Genomic DNA, 22,994 nt, shown 5'->3' with positions numbered 1-22,994 from the left:
GGAATTCATGAACCAGTGGGAACTCTATACTTCTGGGATGATGAAGAACTGCAGATCTGGCATTTCCAAGGTGGCTTTGGTTTTCAGCCTTGGAGGTTTTCTTGCAAGTCTTTTCATGGAAAACAAGCTTACCCCTTGCAACATCAGAGTAACAACACGAGTCACCTCAGTCTTTTGTGTATATTATTGTGTATATTGATCACTTTTCAACTGCGCCACTTGCTATTCTGAGCTAAATGTCTCTTGGCTTTATCATCAGATATAGTGCTCGGGCATGCATCTTTTAACTCCTGGTATGAAAGCCTGGTTTTTCTCAAGATGTCAAACTATTCCTTTGATATAGCTGATGCTTTTAACTGCATACATCTCAGCAAAAATGTTGAATGTAATTAAATTCACTGCGATGGATTTTTTTCTGTAAAGCACATTTCATTTGACGGAAACATGAAAAAAGAAAACATCAGCACGGTCCTCTAATATAATGTGAAGATTGTATTGAATATGATCAAAACGGGGCCCACTTCTTATGCTCTCAATCTCTTTCACTGGATTCTTCAAGGAACAGATTCAGCAGATGAAGGCTGATTAGAGCAACACAAAGTGAATCAGAAACGAAGTCAGTCTGCATCTTCTCCTGCTTCATGCAAAGTTTGTCACTGGTTGCTAGGTCCCCTGTTCACCCAGCTCGGGTTGGTTAATGAGTACAGCGGCTCTGAGGCTATTTTTATTTCCACTTGCTTTCCCCCTTGTTGAACCGACTGTGTTACTCCAGGGGAACCCTCCTTCTCAGGGTCCTTCTCACTTTTAACTAGGCATGGGAGGTATTTTGGACCGAATGGATGCTTAGAGATGTGGTTGGAAGTATAAAGAAAAGCGGAGGCAGATTTCAAATGATTCATTTTCTTATTGTGAATGACAGTTTTCATTGCAGCGAGATAGGCAGCAGAGCCTGTTATTGAAGGTTATTCAGTGTGGGAGGATTACTTGTTAATGTTGAGACTGCTAATGTTGTATAAGGGTCTTACTCGCCACTACAGTTGTATCTTTTCTGTCAGATCCTGACAATCAATAGAGAACTAATCAAGACAAGAAACTCTAGATCTAAAGGCTATTTATGTTCAAGATATATGATCGCTTTTTCTATTAAGAGTTTAATTCAGAGATTCCCAACAAGGGCTGTATCTCAAGGGGTACTTCTGCAGTAGTCTGGAGGTAATCTACAACAAAAGCCAGAATTACCATTTAAGAATTGATTGGAACTGAATAAGTTTGAGTAAAAAGTAATGGCTAGGCAGTAGAAAAAGACACTCAGAAGATTATAATTATAATTATATCAGTGTAAGTAATGAAAAAAATGGTTGTCATAGCTCGTTAAAAGTATGGCTGAACAACTGACATTGTAAGCTATGAACAACCTGTTGAAACCATTTGCTAGTATGGGGGGAAAATGGAATCAGGGTTAGTGTAATAGATGAACAAGCCCTTCAACAGACTGGGGAGATGTCCAGGGTGCATCTCCCCCCTGGCTTTATGGCAGTTGGAAGAGGCTCCAGCCACCCCGCGACCGTAAACCGGATAAGCAAAAGAAAATAGATGGATAATAGATAAACATTTTAAATAGCTAGTTAATATGTATAAAAGTTTGTAGTGGTCGCAGGGACAGAGAAACTAGAAAAGGCAAGTACAACAGGCAAGCCAACTCAGACTGCAAGGAAGAAAGTGCTATTCATACACAGAGAGGGCTAATTAGGAAGGAGACACAGGAGAACATAATCAAGACAAAGAGACAGGAAGTAAAACTCATATTAATGCTCAAGAGACACACCCTATTTGTCTAAAACAGGAAATAATGGAGTCAATAAACACGCACTGAATATGACATGAGGAACACCGCGGAAACTAGGAAAAATAAACCAAATCACAACCGAAAAACTCAAATAACAAAGTCTATTAATACTAAAAGAAAACTAAAAGACTCAAGTGCAATTATATACAGTAAATGAACCAACCAAGAGTAGAGACACAAAAAGAAATCGATCTTGGACTAAAATGTAATTTAAAGAAAAAAAACTCAAACATGAGCCAAAACTAAAAGCAAAAGAACTATGAACCCTAACAGAACCAACAAAACACAAAGAACTCCAGAAACCTCAAAAACCCTGAGGTATGACTAAAGCTTCGATACAACAATACGCTACAGACCCTCAGCCAGTAATACCTGAGAGCATCAAACCATAATGAAGACACAGAAAAAGAAATTCCTGACTCACAACCCTTGTTCTGAGATCCAAGACCATGACAGTTATAGCGCTATAAAAGTGATGAAAATAGTCTTATACTCAAGCTATAACTATGAAACTTAGGCAGTAGTTTTGCTTGAAAATTGTTGAAGGTAGTTGCTTATTATTATTATTCTGAATGCGTGACTGGTTTTCCCGGGTAAACATGTTTGGGTTTTTGTCTGTCGTGTGGACTTCTGCAAAAACAAGAGAAAATAATTGAGATCAGTCAGTAAAGAAAATGCATTTCAAATCTGTTATTTTGACCTATGCATGTATGCATGGGTCGCTTACTGCTGTATTTGCTTCAGTTCTAATAGTAAACGCTAACAGATTCTCACTGACAGCTGATTTTCAGTGGATGTGGCACTTGTCACTTCCTCTTATTGTCACTCCACTGTGCAGCATATCCTCACACACACACCTTAATGTTTAATGTTTCTAATAACAAACTATTTTTCTGTGTGTTCTTTTATATTTGACCCTCATTTAATGATTGTCATACACACCCCTTTTGTCGGTCTACAAATGTTATCCTGTGTCCTGGAAGGGGACAGTTTCAAAGACTGCAGCCACAGTAGCTCACAGACACAAGTGCTGCAGTGGCCTAATAACTACAGCAGATACAAATAGAAAATGGTAGAAGAAGCTTTACCTCCTCAGCAGCTAACAACACAGAGAAACAGTAACTGCTGAAGTAACTACAGAACAGTTATTGCATCTTAAGGCATCTGTGGTTTAGCAGGTAGAGCAGTCATACACCACCCGGAAGGTTAGAGGTTTGATCCCCAGCTCCTTGGGCAAGATAGAGAGTTTCCCGCGATGCATCCATCAGAGTGTGAGTGTGTGGATGTTAGGTTAAAAAAGCAGTTGTATGAATAGGTGAATGAGGTTTGTAGTTTCCAGTGCATTTCCCATGTAAAATGTGTCTTTAGTGTGTTTTTATGAGGTAGTATTTGTGACTCCAGTATGTGCTCATTTATTTAATAAGCACCTGTTCCACTGCAAACACGTTTCTCAGTGTTTCCTACTATGAAGAAATCAAACGTGCTATCAAAACTGCTGTTTGTTTTAGCACTATCACTGTCTTACATTTTCATCATCCCTCGGTTTCCTGTTGTTTTACCATCACTGTGGAGCTTCTGTGACAAAGTGCTTGATCACCCTACCAGCCACATGAGAGGATACAGTTTGTATCCGCTGTGCAGAGACTGTGGCCCACTTAACGCAGCAGACTCTGCCTTCCTCTACCGCTGTCCTGCACTGTGTTTTCTGGCTCTCAATCCACCATCTCTCACTCTCTTTTTCTGTCTCTCAATTAATTTCTCTCATCAAGATGCTAAATTTGCTCCACTGCCGTCCCACCACAAGCTGCTGCAGCCCCTTCATTCTCGGTTAAATTCAGACGAATGAATCTTCCCTGCGCTGATTATCCGGAGATCATCTGGCAGAGCACTATTGCCGGCGGCAGTTTTTATATCTTATTGGGAAGCTGATTTAAAGCAGATTTCAGGGAGGATGGCTAGAATGCTGAGAGAAGCTGTTAGGGAGCATCGAATCTGAGAGAGAAAAGAGGAGGATGACAATAAGGGAAGGATGTAATGAAAGCTGGCAGAACTTCTTTTGCACCTTGAAGAGAGATATTCTTTATACACTGAATTTAAAACATTTCACATGCAGACAAGGGACGGTGAAGTGATTGTTAAGCAGGCAGCGACAGCAGTAAGAAGCCTTTTCCTGGAGCTCTGCCAGGCCACTGCGGGGCTATGGATGTTCCAGCTTGCCACAGCAGGGATGGTTTGGCCTTCAGCCACAGAAATGTAAACCGAACTGTCAGAGGTGAAATGAAATCTTCTCTCACCAGAGAGAGAAACGTTGATTCATTCCAGAGAGTTGTTTGAAAATGATTCAGTGTGTCCTAGTAAATATTAATTCACCAGGCAAGCGGTCAAGCCTGCTTTTTGTTGTCATTTGTATGAATGTCAGAGGTGGAGCCGAATTTTTAAATCTGGTTCATTTAAGTTCACGCCGCCTCAGTAGGAATGGACTAAGGCTTTGTAAGTGCTCGCTCATTTCTAAAGCCCAGCAAAAGGATGAAACGCTGCAGATATTTTTACTAGAATCTGTAATGTCACCTGAGCAGGGCTGACCGATCTCGAGATTTTGCTTAAAAACACAAATCCAAAGATTTTTAGGAGTATCCAGTGAATCGTTGAATAGTTTTTAGAGTAAGCCAAACTAAGGGCATTTTATTTTACTATAATGATGTATGTTCCCTAAAGATGCTTTAATCAATCTGGATAAAACTTGCTATATAAACTGCCTAGGGTACCAGGATTATCAGTATAAAGCTTTTAGGAATTATTATCTTCAGTGATGCTGTTTGTAAAATTGCTAAATGAATTTCCGTGCAGTGCAGTCCATATCTGTAAATAAGTGTTTATCAAACAGTGATGCTGCCAAAAGTGCCTGTAATCGATTACTTTGTATTAATGAATATATAGCTTGCAGAGAAGAACAATAAATACACCTTTTTATTATTATGAACAGCATTTTTTTGACATTTCACTGGCAAAAAGAGTTACATACCGTGATGTAATGGAGATCAAAAGAATAACAGGACAAATTAACATACATGTCTGTGTTTTCATGGATGAGCCAAATATATTATCCACATGGAAGACAAACTCTATTTAAGACATTATAGGCCATTTTAATAAAAATATAAATATACAAAATGAATAACCAATAATTTCAGCGTTTACAAAAGCAGGAGAAAAAACTTGTATCTTGATCCTGTATGCATCATTATAGCCCAACTGAAACGTTTTCATGTCATTTTAACATAATTTATGGACTGGCATATTTGCTTGTCACATATTAAAGATTCCTGATGAAATGGCCCAAATATTTCACTTTAGTCAGTGCATTTAAAAATTAGATTTTCCAAACAAAATGGGAAAATTTTGCTTCCGATTCTTTTTAGTTGATACGGAGCCCCGCAGGGGACATGGGAGAAAAAAAATTAGGACGGACTTTTGCGAGATCTCGCAAAAACAAACTCGGGATCTTGCAAAACAAACTCGGGATCTCGCAAAAGTTTTAGCCGCATTCTTCGGAGGCCGCCAGCTCGAAGCCGACCGGGAGGTCAAGGCACGATGTGCCGGGAAAGCGGTGTTCCTCCCGGCTGTAGTAGGTCTCGACCTCCCGTTAGCTTCGAGATGGTGGGTGTCAGATCTCCGAAAACGTCGGAGCACTTTTGCAAATATGTGATGTCTTGTAAACCGAGCAGATATCTGACGTTTACACAACTACATTCACGCCTCAAAATATCTTAAAAGTTTATTTTGTGACCCAGAAAGAGTAATATTACAACTAAGTAGCTGCCGCCATTGTTGGAATTCAACTTTTGCGAGATCCCGAGTTAGTTTTGCGAGATCTCGCAAAAGTCCGTCTTAATATTTTTTTCTCCCATGTCCCCTGCAGGGCTCCGTAAGTTGATGTGATCGTTGCTACACTCTTTTCAGAGTTGAATTTCATATCATACTGCAAAGCATAGTTTGAGCAGACTCTAAGCAGCTGCTGCAAGCCAGCTCTATAAGGAACAAAGCAACTAAATCATCAGCATACAAATTATTAATAAGGCTCTCCCCCATCATGTATCCTGTATTCTGCTTGTTTAGTGTTTTAGAAAGATCATCCATATAAATTTGACGAGGAAAGGTTGTACTTCTTCCCCACTGGACATGCATAGTTTGATATGAATACTAATAATGCAAGATCCTTATCAGATATGAGGGGGCTTAGTAAATAGTTAACTATGATTAACACGGTCAAAACCTTTGGTCCATCGAAGAAGCACATAAATGCACCACATATACACAGCATATATGCACAAATTAGTGCTTTATTTTTTAAAGCAAATTAATTGTCAATAGTTGTTTTATATTCTCAAAGCCTATCCCCAAAAGATTCTTTCTAATATTTTTGACAGTATGCTACCCAGATAAATTGGGCTGTAGTTTTCTAAGGTGGATATTTGACCAGTTTTGTCCTTGACTAAAGGCACCAATAGAACAGTTAACATGGAGTCAGGTAGGCTGCCATGCAATAACTATCCAGAAAAGTGAGTATGTGAGTAAAAGTGAGATTTGAGTCTGCTGGCAAACTCCTATTCCATCAGGACCACATACTTTGTTTTTGTTCACTGTTGCTGCAAATTTATGCACAAGACTCATGTGTGTGTGTTTCAGTGAAGGAGGGTTAGAAAGTTTGAACCTCTAAATCCGCCCCTTTTGGCTACATCTTCTCACGGTGGCTTTGATTGCACAATCTCTAAATGCTTCATGACATTACTGGGCTTCTGAGACTGTTGCATCAGATGTGTTTCATGTACGTTCACAATAAGACCCAAATCCGGCACACCAGGGACACAGGTGGGAGGTTGCAAAATATAACCAACTTAAATGAGCTCTCGAAATTAAGGAATAAAGAATTGAAGTCGCTGCAGGGGAGAAAATATGCAACAAAAATCCAGACTGGAAGATAAATGAACGCAGTGAAGTGCCAAGCCTACAGGAGGTGTGCAAGGTCAGGCAGGCATATTTATAAAGAGAGGGAAAGGCACAAGAAAAACAAACGTAACTGAAAACATGTGCAAACAATCAGGCAATCACATGGTGGTGGGAAAAAGCCCAAGACAGGAGGAAATGTGTAGCACATAGACAAATAGTGATATTCATTAATATACACTAAAGACCTAAAACAATACCAGACCATAAAAATTATTTCCATGTGTCTCAACTCTCAGTTAAAATTTGAAAATTACAAAAGAAAGAATTATCATGCCCTGTTTGGGATTTACTCTTCACTGTCTGTCTCCATGATCCCATTCAGAGGGCATCCGTTAAGTCATCTCTCATGTTCTGAATGGATTATCATCCTAAAATGGTGCAGTGTTTAAAACAACCACATACAGTTGGCTTCTTCTGAAATGGTTCCTTAAATAATCACAGTAAAATAAAAACTGATTATATCAGCAAGAGGCAATTTAATTCGCATATAATGAGGTGTAATTCCATTGCAGTCACTGTGCACCTATGGTACAGTATTGCGTATCGGCGTGCACTGACTGCAGTCATCAGTAAATCATCTTCTGTTGGTCGGCAAACGGCTTCAGGAAGGATCTTCCTCTCCATTCAGCCTTGGAGCTGTGGCGGTGAAGTTTCTGTTTCCTAGCAACCCCCTGTCCAGCACTTGTGTTTATTTCACACTGTTGCAAAGAAGCTGCGGACATCAGTCTCGGTAAGAAAGAGGGAATTTCTAGACGACATGTTACTCTGGAAGGGTTTCTGTTCCTGTCCCCTCGATTAGGATTAATGGAGCTAATCCAAATTATATTTTTTGTTAAATCAAACGACTAATACAGGGCAGAAAATCTGAAAACTCTGAATGCATCTCAGAGCCGTGTCATCACTCATAAAGATATTTTAGGGCAACTTTTTCCTCATCCCTGTCTGTGATGTAACTACTGATGACTGTTCAGGCTGCCCGGGTGTGAAAACACAGTGTCACTTTCCTTCCGTTAACGTCAGTTACAGGATCATTTGCTAGTGTCCCGTCAGCCTCTTCTTCCTCCCTCAATCTGTGTCTCAAGAGAAAAAGAGTTACTCAATCAATAACTCTGACGATCCTGCTCCTAATCTTTTGTCTGAACTTCTGGCTTTTTCTCCCCTCTTTCCTTGTTTTCTTTAGGTCTGTCTACATCCATCCTTCTTCTCATTACTTGTCTTTCTTCTAGGGATGACGATTAGCTTGTGATTATGAACTGTAAGTGTATTATACATGTTTACTCTTCTGTTCTCCCTGTTTTTCCAGGTGGTGCGGGATCAAATCTCCCACTGTACGGTAAAGTTGCGTCAGACCACAGGCCTGATGGAGTACTGTTTGGAAGTCATCAAGGAAAATGACCCCAGTGGTTTCCTGCAGGTAAGATGGCCACAAGACGTCCTTTTTACTTTTACAAGCTACAGCTGAAACAATGAAGTAGAACTGGACGAAAGATTTCTTAAAACAAGGTGGTACAACACCTCCAGCTGACATCAAAAAGTAACTTCTCCGGCTATTACTGGAATTAAACTGTTGGAAAACTGATCCATAATTTCATTAGAAAGACGTAAATGATGGTTTGCCAAAGAAACCAAATATTTCCAAGCTCTGCTTTTTAGGGGAACAATTTTGCCTTATTAAAATCAAACCTTGCTTGACATCTGTTTAAAGGCAAAAAAAACTTTATGTTTCTTTCTAAAGCTGCCTCTAACTGACGTTTTTGTTCTGATGAGGTGATGAGCAAATGCTGTGTCACACTTGTGACACCAGTCAAGCATTACGTGTTTGGTGACCTTTTTAAATTGATATCTTAATTATTCAGCAAGTGATTTTAACACCATTCAAAATTCTTCATTAGATCATGAATGACAAACTCATTTTACGTCGTGGGCCACGTCTTTGATCTTAAGCGGGTCGAACCAGAGAAACTCCCCTTTCTGTCAGTGTAAAGACATTTAACTATGCATTTAATCCGAAATTCAAAATGCTGATGATAAAGAGAATGAAATAAAAGAAAGAATAAACGTTTCTGTCACTTAGATGTTTATCTATTATTTAATTACTTTAATGTAGTATGAATAGCAAAGGCGAAGATCTTTATCAGGAGGAAAACCTGTAAACCTTTTCATAAGGTTTTCATCTATGGCTCCCTTCGTATGTTCCAAAGCCAGATTGGGGCCAAATTAGAGCCTTTGCCAGGTTGATTCTGGCCCCTGGGCCCTATGTTTGACACCCCTGAATTAGGAGACATATGGGAGAAAACATAGTTTACCTATTATAACTTTTTTTTTTCTTTAAATTTTAATGAGAAACTATCCAAGTTTGAAAACATTTTTTGGAATACAACTAGAAACCTTTTAGACACTTGGTGGAAAAGAAAAATCCCATTATTGCATTTATGGATCATTGCATCTTTATCTGCATTTCTTCATCTGAACGGAGGCTGAAATGTTCTGGCAGGCTTATTATTAATGAGAGATTTAGCGGTAGATTAATCTGTACTGTGTGTCTCACAGATCTCTGATGCTTTGATTCGGAGAGTCCACATGACAGAGAGTCAGTGGGGAAAGGGGACCCTAACCCCCAGGATGACCAGTGACTTTGACCTCACTCTGGACAGTGGACCTCTCCTGCAAACAATCCACCAGCTGGACTTTGTACAGATGAAAGGTACACAGACAGAGAGCCTGATATTTTTTTAAGAACCACTGTTTGCTCTACTTAAATGTGCAAAATTCTATCTAAAACATTTACACTCTTACATTATAAGGCTCTCACTATGTGTCCTTTTATACATATAAAAGTTGTCTTTGCTGTAATGCAGCGTTATATCCACTTGGGGAGTGAGTGTGTGTCTCTTCATACCTCTGTGGGCTGTAATCTGGCCTCGTTTGTCCCCTTCTTAGTCCCAGCTGCTCCCATGCTCCAGCTGGAGGAATGCTGCACTCAGAACAACAGCGCCACATTGTCATGGAAACAGCCACCACTCTCCACCATCACCGTGGAAGGATACATCCTAGAGCTGGACGATGGAAATGGGGGGCCATTCAGGGTAGGTTTCCTAGTGCAGGTACTGTTTTGTCCCTGCAGGCTGGAATTTATCTGTCTGCTTCAGCAGTATTTTTCTTTAAATGAGAACTTTTGTGATATTTACATTTAGATCCCAAAACAAAAAGTGAAAAACAAGACCAGCTAGAGTATAAATCACCTTTATGTGACATGCTTTCCTTCTGTCTGGGCAAAGACTCCATCATTTGATACCAGGGAGGACACCGGCTCAGCCAGGGGAATGTGGCAGCAGTATTTTGTAGCTGAAATCACTCAAGTTAATGTGTGACAGTCGTACAGAGCACGTCACGTGACGCAGCGTAACAAGGCCCTGAATGACACGGCGTCAGGAGGAAGCATTTGTACCACCGCTAGGATGATCCTGTAGGAAGCGTGATCCGGCATCAAAGCAGTCGCCATACTCTCACAGAGGTTTAGCATGTAATCCATCCTATAAGATACTCCCCACGCTTCTATTCACTGAAGCCCCTGCTTTGTTACGACAGCAACTTATACCTCCTGAGCCATTCCCTGGGTACAATGGCAAAGCATATCTGTGTCTGAATTCTAAACCTCCGTATAGTAGGCCTGTTGATTTTCGCAACAATCAATCTGGGAGGCTTCCTAAAAGTGATATTAACATTCCGGATGCAGCGCCAAGGCAAGAACCTTATTAGTAGCCTACTCGCGGAGTTGGAAACAAATGAGTCATGTTACTTGGTTTGCGGAATAAATGTGGTTTTATTTCAACATAGCCCTGAGGCTCACACTTTGTAAGCAGGCAAGAAAGCAATGTTTAATTAAAAACAGAAGAAGAAGAAGAGAGGGGAAAACAAAATCTTCTTCTTTAGTAGTATGAGTCTCCATTTAAAGAGAGCAAATTAAGAGAGATAAAAGTGCTCCTCATATCTTCCTCTATATATGATCTCCAATATGTAACCTAGGAAAAAAATGTGCGCTGCTTAATTAAAAACAAAAAAAAATCCTCAATAAAAGTCAGTAAAAATTTCCAACTTCAGTATTTCGTTCACCGAATTCCTTCTGTGATTTAGGTGTTGCATTTGTTTAAGCACTATATCACGATATTCCAAGCAAATGATATTTCCGATGATAGGTGATGAAGTTATTTGGGGCTGCCCCTTTATAAATATTTGTCATGAACCAGCTCGAGGTTCAGACAGTTAATGGCATTTAACAGAATATATATTTACTTAAATTAAACGGAAATATGGAGTGACTAAATCTTAAAAAGAAGAATAATTTAACCCAGAACCCAAGCGAAAAAAACAACAAATGTTGAATATGAACACAAACACATAAAGAGGTGATAAAGCAGTCAGAGTGGGGAGGGGTAATGATGGCCTGCTCTTGCTTGCAGACATGTCTGGGCTTGTGTTGTTGATATATCATTGATGTTGTTTAAAAGTTTATACCAATGTTAACATGGACAGTGTGATATGGCGCAGCCATTCTCTTTACTATTACAGCCTTTGGATAACGAGATCAGACCCAAAAAATGTTTCTCACAGTTCTTTTTTTCTGTTCTTGGCCCTGTATGATGTCATTGGGAGCATGTTTCCTAATATGGCTATCCTGGGCACAACACTCTAGCTGTGAGCAGAGAAGCCCCACCCACTTTCAAACCCTCTGTTTCAGACAGAGGCTGATGCCCAGATATAACATCAATAATGACTTTTTAAACTGTGAATCATGCAGAGCAGGGACATATGGAGTCGGAAATTAGTGTAATAGGTCTCCTTTAATAAAAAGAACACAAGCCAATAAAAAGCAGCCTGCAAATCCCCGAAGGCCAACCGCACACACACACACATACATAAACATCTCATCTTCGATATTCTAGTCTGCACTTTCTGTCAGCATCCTCTCATTACTCCAAAAAAAGAAGCACTATGTCCATTATATTCATTATAGCAGCTGGTGCAGCATAATTAAAGTATTTCGCACACCCCCGGCAGCAGTAACTAGAGCTTTTAACTCAAAAAATATTGGACTTTTTCATCCCTGCTGTGCAGAGATCCCTTGCAGATTCTGACTGTGAAGCTGTTGCTTTGCTCAGTGGTTTGTAAGGAGACTAGAAATGGATAGCAGCTATTTCTTAATGTATCCGGTTTTGTTTTGTTTTTCAAACTTATGAAAAGCAGACACTTACGTCCTAAATGCAGACTGTAAGCTAAAAGCAGCTGGTCGTAGTCGTTCACCCTTCAAGTTCTTTTCGTGTTCTGTAATTGTCTGTTTCTTAATTACAAGTGTGGAGTAACATGGTGAGCATTCGCATCCAATCTGCCAACTGATTCACAAACTGTATCTGCTAACTGCTAATTGGTAGAGAGCCATTGCCAAATTGTATTACAGCCTGGAGACTTTTTGTGTTAGCGTGTGATCGTCAACACAAACGCACCAAGACGAGAGTCGTGGCGAATGTTTTGCAGCATCTGTGATGATTTGGTTTGGGGTTTGTGTGTGTGTGTGTGTGTGTGTGTGTGTGTGTGTGTGTGTGTGTGTGTGTGTGTGTTTAAATATTAATTTGCCATCTGGTCTGTGCGTCTCTATAATATAAACTAAAATCCTTGTATTGCTGTACCTGCATCTGATGCAGCACTATGCCAAAAAATTCTGAGGGAAGTTTTCTCTTCCTCCTTTATTCTCTGATTCACTGAGTCACACCTACGCAGCTCCACGCTGAGCCTGGCGAGTTGTGTCCCCATGTCTATTTATACTCAAGTGTGGGCTGCCGTGCCCACGTTCAGTTGTACAAGCTCGCATTCTCTCTTATTACCCTCTCCACCAAATTCAAATGGGACACTCCTCCAGAAGAAATGGACTCTCTTTGGTGTCATAGTTACGCACTTGATGCATCTGCCAGCATAACAGGAAGCACTGTGTGTCTTTACAGGAAGTGTACGTGGGGACGGAGACCATCTGCACAGTGGACGGGCTCCACTTCAACAGCACGTACAAGTCCAGGGTGAAGGCCTTCAATGCCAGCGGAGTCGGCCAGTACAGCAAGACACTGATCATGCAGACCTCTGAGAGTACGTTGAGCCTCATCTCCTTCTTCCTCTTGTTTTCACTGTAAATTTAAATCACTGTGAATCTAGAAAGAGCAAAGACTCAAGTATGAATTGGTGTTTTGTTTTTTTAAGAGCGCTACCTCACTGACAGTTTTGAGCAAAAAGAGAATCAAAATTCAGCCATCGTTTATTTTATATTTGCTACTGAGCAAGCAAGCTTTCAGAACACTGTGCTTTTTAAAATAGAGCTACATGTTGGGTTGCTCAGGCCAGCGCTGATATTAGTTAATTATCAGTGGCAGTGTATTGTATAGGTCAGACGAGAAATAACGAGAAATTGCAACGTCTCCATTTAAACAGTGAGAACAGAGAACATTGGCAATTAGGTTTTTATCATACACAATAAATAAAGATGGTCAAACCATCAGCACGTCCTTGCACAGTGGGACACTGCAGCGCTGCCATATTTTATTGGTGATTTTAATTTCCAACCAGGTTGGGTGCACCACTGGTCGAGCAGCCTCTGGCTACAAATGCTCAGATACTCAGATACTTTTGCTTCACTTCCATTAAGATTTCGCCGTTTCCCTTTTATTTTTAGTCTGCCATTACCACACTGTAAAATGTCCTGCTCAGTTTGTAGATTGATCTTTAAAATAAACACCAAGATTGCTTGCTAGGCAAAATATCATTATCAAATCAATGTCATAAATATCCATGTTGCAGGTAACGGGCTCGTATTTTGCCAGCTCAAAACAAGCTATACCAGCAGGTGGCAAGAGCAAAGAAACAAAGCGAGGAAAGCAAATGGAGCTGGGCAGGCGTGCAAAGGTGTATGTAAGGCAGTAACAGGCAGGAGCCAAAAGCCAGTCGGTATATCTACAAGGGGAGCTAATTAGGGGCATAATGAGCAGATGTGTGTTGGCAGTTAAAGAGGTGAGAAGCACGGCTGACAGAAAGAATACTGCTGATGTTCTTAATGATATAAGAACTGGTAGCTCCCATGACAAGTGGGGGAAATGAATGAGAGGAGGTTTATATTACAGCATTATAACATTTTTTTAAAAGGCACACAGTTAGCTTTTTTATCCCAAGATGGAAAGCTGGAAATTATGATGCTCTACAAACCACCAAGATTTATTCTTAGAGGCAAATATTTTCAGCATTTTTAACACCCACGTGTTTGTCTTCATGTTTTTGTTCCTCAGGTGCAGCTGACATCTTCCCAAATATGCCGACACTTTTCTTGCATGATCTTATCCTGTTGGCTGTATTTCCATTGATATTATTATAAGCTGAAATGTTACAGTGAATTATTTTCAAAGTGTTTTATATGAACATAAAAAAGGGTAGTTACCACTGTGGTTGTAGTTAATGTAACGTCATGCAATGAAGAAGATCTGCGTGCTGGCAAACAGCTGGCAGGTGTTTCTAACAACATTTGTAATATAATCTAATGGCTTACTTACTTTTTTTTTTACTGATTATCACAGTTCAGTTACATTTCTTTCTACATTTGGGAGTTTACACCAGAGAAATCTTGATTTAACTCCAGAGAATCTAAAGAAATCATAACCTGCTGCTGCTTGGTTAAACCCTTATATTTTCATTATTATGCTGTATTTACATTATATTATATATTAAGTCTGCAGAGAAAATCTTCTTTCTTTGATGTTCTTCAGACTGACACAAGGCTTTTTGAGTTAGTTAGTTTCATAGGGATTTGAAAGATCCGGAAAAAAGCCTCTGTTGTTTTATATTTCACGCAGTACAATAAATGATCACATTAATTAAAGGCTTCCAAAACACAAGATTTTCATCCAGTGGGCAGCAGCAGGATGTGAATTCTGTTCGAAGGTGTGTTTTGCGCCTTTTAGCCCAAGGGCCTCGAGGAGCAGCTGGATTGTGTATAATCCACCCATGTACCGGCTTTCCCATTAGTTAAATGGTAATCTGCATAGATGGGGAAGCTTGTCATCCATCAGTGGACCTGAAAGGCCCAGACAGCCTCCCTACCTGACACAGAAAGCACTCAGCAGCTGTTGGAGGCGTACAAAGTGATCTAACCACGCAGACTTTTTCAGTGTTGTTGCACCCTTCTTCCAGATCAGATTGTCCTTTTCTTATTTTTCTTATTCAGAACAATTGCTTTGTTTTCATTGTTCCTTCGTTGTTCCTTCTAAGTCTGCAGTGGTTTGTTTCTAGGAGCTCTTTTGTTTTCATTTTGGGGCTCTCCTCTGGTCTTATGTCCAATGAACTGAACCAGGATCCCTGATCAAATCTGCTTTTTACCCTCTCCACCGCCCTTCCCACCCCTCTGCTTCACTGCTTCGCTTTGCTCTCCTCCTCTTCCTCTTTTCTTTTCCTTTTTTTCTTCTTCACTCCCCCCACCATTTCACATTTTAGCTGGACTCCCTCCATGTGATATTCAGTCTATAGGCACAGGTATGGATGACTCTCCTTGCACACTGTTTCTGCTCTGATCCCCTTCAGGCCATTGCTTGTTTCATCAATGAGGTCTTCACACTCAACCCAGCAGGTGGGCAGTTTGCTCCTCTGTGGGCTGCACTTATTAAACGTGCAATACAAGCCTACAATAAATGTCTTTGCTTTATTTCCTTCGGGAAATAAAGCAGTGTAATGGAACGTCGCTGCACATGGTGACACCAGTAAAAGCAGGTCCACTGGAGCCCAGCAAAAGCCCGCCTGTTTACCTTCCTGCATAGAGATCTGTTACTGTGTCTTTCAGCTGTGAGTCAAGCAGTATTGCAAAATTATCATTAGCATGTGGTTTAAGAAGTTTAAAAGCAATGTGTTGTAATAGAGAAAAGGAGCAGTTCACCTAAAGACAATACAAATTTAACTTATGTAGACCAACACAGCAGAGTCTGCTCTGATAGTGGAGGTTATCAGATGGCTCAAGCAAGCTTGAGTTCACAGTCTAAATGAACATCCACACAGAGTCTTTTACCTTTCACCTTTCACGTTTCTTTTCTTGTTTGGGTGAACTGACCTCTTACTATAATAACTATTAGAAGTTTCTAGTTATGTATTTTAAAGTTAAGTTTTATTTTATTAACAATTTCCTTACCCATAATTATCAAACTAATCTGCTTTTCCATGCAGGAACCGGTTAAGATTTGCAGACTGTTTGACACAAGTTTGATTATCTAAAAGTGGTTAAGCTTATTAAGTTATAGATTAAGTTATGTAGTATAAGTATATAGTTTAGGTATTATTATTCGTGTTTGATCATAACAATGATAGTAAGTCTTCTTCTTGTCTTTCATGTTATTACTGTTCCCTCCATTCAGATATTTTTACAGTGTAACTTCACCTCATCTAACCTTTACCTTCTGGTTTTATGTGGTGTTTGTAAAATCATGATCATTGCCTCTCATCTCGCAGTCACTGATATTATTAACACTAAAAACCTAATGGTACGCATTTCCCTTTGTGCAGTAGCTTGGTTCACCTTTGACCCGGCGTCCGCTCACCCTGACATCATCTTCTCCAACGACAACCTGACGGTGACGTGCAACAGCTATGATGACCGAGTGGTCTTGGGGAACACTGCTTTCTCTCGAGGTGTTCATTACTGGGAAATGACCGTTGACCGCTATGACAACCACCCTGACCCAGCCTTCGGCATCGCTCGGAGTGACGTCCTGAAGGATGTGATGCTAGGGAAGGATGACAAAGCCTGGGCCATGTATGTGGACAATAACCGCTCCTGGTTCATGCACAACAACTCGCACACCAATAGGTAATAAAGAAAGTGACAAGTGATTGTCCATGTACTAATGCAGATGTAATTTCTTCGATCACAAATGGAAGTCTTCTGCTTTTACATGTACAGTATAATAGTGTTTAGAAAAGGGACACCAGTTTTACTTATTAAGCTTGTTGCAGAGGCCTGGGTTTAAATCTGCCCCAAGCTTCCCTGTCAATTCTCAACTGTCCTGTCATAACACAGGATAAAAGGCCACTAAGTAAAATAAAGTTTACTTCTAGCATAAGATTACTGTAGGTGCAGGAAAATGCTTCACTTAAAAAAAGATTCCCTTTTGCAAGATGCTGGAAACATTGTCCAGAGATTCTGGACAATATTGGCATGATAGCGTCACACTGTGTCTGCAGATTTGTCTTAAAGATGATCTATTGGATTGAGATCTGGTGACTCTGAAGACTGTTTAAGTATGGTGAACTCTTCGCCATGTTCAGATTGAGATGATTTGACGTTCTATGTTAACTTGCCAGAAGCAGCCATCATTAGATGGGTATACTTTGGCCATAAAAGGATGTACATGGGCTCTAACGATACTTGCGTAGGCTGTGCCATTTAATTGATGCTCAGTTTGTACTTTGGGGCCTAAAGTGTGCCAACTAAACACACCAAACACCAACATAATACAACCAGACTGACCAAACCACGATTTCATGTTGTTTAAGCCAAATTTTGATCCTAGCAACCGAAATGTCTGTCTGTCATCTGTAAATGAATGTTTAAGTAGCTTTTAAATGTGGTCAATGTGATCATGGTGTAGTTACTTTTATTATTATTAGTAGTAGTAGTAGTAGTGTTACAGGCTACATGATAAATATGAGCACTGATAATATGATTAACAGGCTGGAAAGAATCCAGACTCTAAAGTGACAAAGACTTAAAATAAGTCACTGCTAGATTTTAATTTTTTTTACCATGTTTTGATGGAAAATCTAAGCTCAGGACTGGAGGGTTACCGTGGTAAATTAATAACACGGTTATCCTTTGTTTTTTTTCCTGTGCCCACACAGGACAGACGGTGGCATCACTAAAGGAGCTACAATAGGAGTGCTGCTGGACTTTACACGTGGGATTCTCATCTTCCTCGTGAACGATGAGCAGCAGGGCCCAGTGGCATTCGAAGGCTTGGAGGGTGCATACTACCCCGCTATCAGCCTCAACCGAAACGTCCAGGTAGAAAATTTCAGTCCATGCATGCACCAAAGTAACTGCAATCATCTGTTTCCAACTGAATTTACTCTCTAACCTTAAACTTCAGTTCATACCGAGGCATAAAGGCGAAAAGTAAAGTAAAAATGGATATATTTTTTACATCCAAATACTGCAGAGACTAAATAATGAACCGACTCTGCACGGTATTGCAGAAAACAAGTTTATAGTTTTCCTTTCGATTTTAATTTCTTCTTTCAGTCTTAAATTTGTTCTCATGCTGGGGAAGTGCTGAGCCGCTCTGGGGGATGATGTTTAATTTGCTAATTCTGTCTTTTGCCGGAGCGCCGCAACAAACAGAAAGTGAGGATTCTGCTTGTGAATTAATAAAGCATCACATGAGTTCAGTTATTATTCATTACAACTATCTAACTTTTACAAATATGTCCTCGGGAGATTAAATCTTAACAGAGAAAAAGCTTCAAAGAGTCAACATCAGTGAGAAGCTTTGAATTTCTTTTTTGCTCCCAGTCAGTTTTCTCATTTGTAGTGCTGTATCCAGGAAGCAAAATGCCTCCCAAAGGGAAGAAAAATAGTCTTCATGCTTTGAGGGAATAGTTCCACAGCTCCCCCTGGAGGAGGAAAAATATATTGACTAGATTTAGTTTAGTAACCCATTTGTGTGTAAATGTGTTTTTCTTTAGGTCACACTGCACACTGGTCTACCCATCCCTGACTTCTACACTCCTGGGGAGGCTGATCCAACTGGCTCAGTGTGCTGAAAACTCAACACCATCCGATTTAAGGAAACCTCCCCAGCTTTCCCGAGGTTCCTCCTGCCAGTCAGAAACTCTTTAATACCCTCGCCAACTCCTTCTTCCCTTCTTCTTCTCTTTTGTTCCTGACCAACTGACCCCAAGCAATCTGGAAGAGGTCCCATCCAGCGCTGAGCCATGCCTTTATCATGCCTAAACCCCGGACTCGTGGTCCATCCTTGGGACACTGTCCGTATGGAGGGTGCTTTGCTGTCTGTACCCTGTATTTTGATATTATGATGTGTTCCAGTTGGTTGAAGAAGAAAATTTCCCAGCTGATGGACTTGGAATGTTTTTAGAAAAGTGTTTATAATGTGGGCTTCAATTAATAGTTTGACATTTTGGGGAAATACACTCATTTGTTTTGCTTTTGTTTTTCCAAGACTTAGATTTGGATTATGGAGCCCATCTTAACATAGCTCATCATAAAGACTGAAAACAACGGGGAGGAAGCTAGCGTGGGCGCCAACTTTCAACCTTTTTTAAAATATTTTGATTTAAATATACATATTTAAATAGAGTGTGGCTGCCCATTTCCCCTTTTTCCTGTCTTTATGCAAAGCTAAACTAAGGCACATCTGGCTGTAGCTTCATATTTAGTGGATAGCCAAGAAAGTGGTGTTGTTTTGTAAATGAGTTTATAAGAAAAAAAAGAGCCCCCATCATACCATCCACATACACTTCAATATATCCTATTTTTCATGCTCATCCCTCTCTTTTCTTTTTCAAAAACATGTCTTTTCCTCCTCATGAACACACTTACAGGGAGGGAGAATGAGAGGTCATGTGTATGAAAGCGTGTGAGGATTGGTTGAGATGGGTCAGCAGCCGTAACGATCCAAGGACGAGAGCAATAGCCTGACTCTCAGCCGTGTCACTGTCATATCCTCGTTCGTATAAATGAAACGCTTTTCTTAGTGGCTTAGCTTGTGTGAACCTTCTGTATCGTTTGTATAAAGAAAAAGGAAAAATTACAGTATCAGCCTGAGATACTCCTGGAAGCGAGGCCTTCATGCACCCTTTCTCTGCAGTGCAGCTCTCAAAACAGGAAAGAGGGGGTTTTGGATTAATATATCATATAGAAGTGAGTTTGAATAAGGTGCTACAGCAGCTCGCTTAGTTCTGGCTTTTTTAAATGTAGGTGATTGAGTACTGGTAGTTTTTTATTATTGTTATTGAAATGATCTATTACAAAGAGGTGTATAGCTAAATAAGTTATTGATGTTCAGAGTTTTTCAACGAAAGTTCTTCATGTTTCCTTCAGTTGATACATAGCTGTTACAGAAAGAAATGAAACATTTTGTCGTCTTGAAAATGTACTTCAGAGTTTGTTTTCGTGCTGAGGAAGCTTCTCAGTTGAATTTCATTAGAGAGCAACAGGAGAGGAAAGCAGACGCTGGGCTGTTTTTGTGGCATCACATCTGGCTTCCTCAGTGGGCCACAATGTCAGACCAGCAGTTTGATTTATTTAAGATTAAGCCATGCTAAGTGCTAATGTTACCATGACATTATGACAAAGAAAATGCCAACATGCTGTGTTTAGCAGGGATAATGTTTACTTTGTTTAGCTCAAAAGTGTGAACACTTGCTAACAAGCTCTAAAAAAGCACACAAGGTTGAGGTGAGTGACATTAGTTTGCATTTTTTTAGTCAAAAAGTTATATTAGCACCAAATTGTATTAGAAGCTAGCTACAATTACTAATACATTAAATCATGATTAGTTTCAACTGGTTTAGGGGCCCCTGGGGAAAAAAACAGATGTGCATACTCTCTGATTCCCTCAAAATATGAACCCTGCTGCCTCCAAGTTCTCTTAAATTATGGTTAAATTAAATATTAGTTTGTTTTGGAAAGTGCATACCATGATGTACAGTACTATTCAAAACTCTTGAGCCACCCCTGTATTTCTTTACATTTTCCTTCCAATTAACCAGATATTTAAAGCAATAGTTCTCCAGACTTTCTCAAGGCTTTGCTGCTTTTTCACTCATTTTCAGTTGAGCCCTTGTACTTGACCATTTTGAGAAAAATGTTTTTTGTTTGTTAAGCTTCTCAACACTGACCTATCACTAAAACATTTAAAAGACATCTAACTTAAGTGATGAAACAATACTGTGTCTACACAAAGAACCACTTTTAGGCAATTTGTTACTAGTTGCCTGTCACAAAGCGCATCATTTGTTCCAATTTTTTAGTTAAATCTATGAAATATCTTAAACATAACACAGTTTGGCAGATGAAAAATAGTATTTTTGCACCAGGAAGTTGTTTCCCAAAGAGCTATTAGCTGAAAATGTGACATATCTTGGTATGATGTGCAGTGTGTCCTTAAAGCATTTAAGGAAATTGGAAAAAGGGAGGCCTAAAAAACTCTCTACAGCAGATACCAACCGATTTTGATCTAACATGCAATACCATCTGGAAAGCATCTGACTAGCAACAGATCAGTCGCACATCATCAGGAAAATTATCGGTAATGGACTGAACTCCCCAGAGTCCAAACCAAGCAAGATATAAAGAAAAGAGGGGTAGCTCAAGACTAGATTTTTACACTGAGCCCCTCAACAACATAGGACTGGATTGATGGCAGATAACCCACCTTAGTCGGTACTGTATTTCTAACGATGAGGGGCAAGACACTTGAAAGTTCAAACAGTTCAGTAACGCTACAAATTTTTTCTTCCGCAAAGTTCATTGGACACCATAACCTTCAGGATGATGAGATTCTGCTCAGAGCTCCTATGTTAGTCTGATTTAATTTTCGGTCAGTGTGCCTGATAACTCACACCAGAAGGTAAATCAACCTGAGAGGAACATGAATGTATCTGAGCTACCGAATTCAACCAACTGCAAGATGCTGCCAGTCAATGCTCAAGTCAAAATGTAGAATGATCCATTTGAAGGAACTGCTGCCCCTTCAGGTTGCTTGTAAAGTTTCCTGGAGCATCGTAGCCCTGAGACATACATCATACACAGAAGGTGCTATCCTGTGTTTGAGCTTCATGGGGGTGCCTTTTCCCCCTCTTCAGTACCCAAAAGATTTATGAAACTTTGCTAAGAACTAGATTCGTTGCTTCAGCAGAGTCATCTGTAACATCCGCGATGCCTGAATTCACCTGCTGCTACATATTTTTATATCGTGAAAGGGCAAAATGAAACAGTGATTATGTTTGCACCTAATACAACAGCAGCATTGGGGAGAAAAATCACAGTCAGGTTTGATTTTTTTGCTCCTTTCCTGTCCTGTGTAATTACAGTGATTGTAATTCATGTGGCACTGCTAAAATGGCTGCACAAAGAAAATATAACGTACAGTATGACAGAGTACGTGCATTTATACTGACTGCAGCAAGCTGCACAGCCTTCGTTCCAAGGCTGAATTCAAGCTTTGATTTATGCAACATTTAACTGGCTGCTTTTCAAGGTAAGCCCTTTGTTCAGCCATAATTATGATAGCGGAAAATAACGCATTCAGCAGTGGGTCACTGAGCGACGAGAGCTTCTTTTCAATCATACGCAGACAAGTGCAGCCATTATCAAAGCATTACACAACCTCAGAATCCAGGACATGTGAACAATGTGGCTTTAACTCAGCAAAATAGTTCATCGGAGACATTTTCCATATGTCTAATGTGAGATTGCGCACACTTGTGTAATATTCTGTGAGAATATTTAAACTTCTTTGATTTAAAAAGATGACCTGAATCTGTGTTTCTGAACTGAACACTTGGGGTGCTGACATTCAAAAGTGTGTGATTGTAACACTTATTGTTTCTAAACCAGCCATATATACTTATACAACATTAAATAGATTAACACGGGGATGATTTAAGTCTACTGTAAAGCCTCGCCAAATATGGAAACTATTTCTTAAAAGGACTGCACTCAGTCGCTGGGCGACACTGGGTGTTATATCTCCAAATGTACATACATACAGTCTATGTGTGTGCGTGTGCGCCTGTGAATATGTGTGTGTATCACCTTCATTATGACCTCATTTCAACTCCAAAGTGATTCCTTTTTTTGCCCCATTTGATCCGAAGTGGAATGTCATCGCTTATTATTATTTCCGGTGAACCTGAAATATCTCTGTGGAGAATTTTATCAATGTATTACTATGATTTTATCAAAGTATAATTACTATGATTGTTCCGGTGTCTATCATTACCATATTACTGCTATTATTCTGATGATTTGAAGTATAATATGAGCCTCTGTGTTTTCTGTATGTGTGAATATTCAATAAATAGGTGTGAACAATGTGTTATTGTTATT

General features: G+C 39.8%; 1 protein-coding gene across 6 annotated transcripts in view; it reads left to right on the top strand.

Annotated features, from left to right (window-relative positions):
- trim9 (tripartite motif containing 9) overlaps window positions 1-22,981 on the top strand; it is a 49,118-nt gene extending 26,137 nt beyond the window's left edge. The window contains exons 4-11 of one of the 6 annotated variants that reach the window (XM_085257229.1): window positions 8,157-8,267; window positions 9,404-9,557; window positions 9,794-9,939; window positions 12,850-12,988; window positions 15,374-15,412; window positions 16,433-16,733; window positions 17,765-17,927; window positions 18,608-22,981. In XM_085257229.1, the coding sequence (XP_085113355.1) occupies window positions 8,157-8,267; window positions 9,404-9,557; window positions 9,794-9,939; window positions 12,850-12,988; window positions 15,374-15,412; window positions 16,433-16,733; window positions 17,765-17,927; window positions 18,608-18,685 (1,131 nt within the window). In that variant the 3' untranslated portion in view covers window positions 18,686-22,981. Of the gene's footprint in view, window positions 1-8,156; window positions 8,268-9,403; window positions 9,558-9,793; window positions 9,940-12,849; window positions 12,989-15,373; window positions 15,413-16,429; window positions 16,734-17,764; window positions 17,928-18,607 lie in introns of all 6 variants that reach the window. The other 5 variants (XM_085257232.1, XM_085257228.1, XM_085257231.1 and 2 more) reach the window with 5 other exon arrangements.
- The last annotated feature ends 13 nt before the right edge of the window (window positions 22,982-22,994 follow it).

This window comes from Mchenga conophoros, linkage group LG19 (genome assembly GCF_057382185.1).
Source record: "Mchenga conophoros isolate Kocher_MC1m ecotype Shallow Benthic linkage group LG19, M_conophoros_male_GT1.1, whole genome shotgun sequence".
In the NCBI taxonomy this organism is placed as follows: domain Eukaryota; kingdom Metazoa; phylum Chordata; class Actinopteri; order Cichliformes; family Cichlidae; genus Mchenga; species Mchenga conophoros.
The sequence above is the reverse complement of the archived record's forward strand: the minus strand, read 5'-3'. Positions and strand labels throughout refer to the sequence as shown.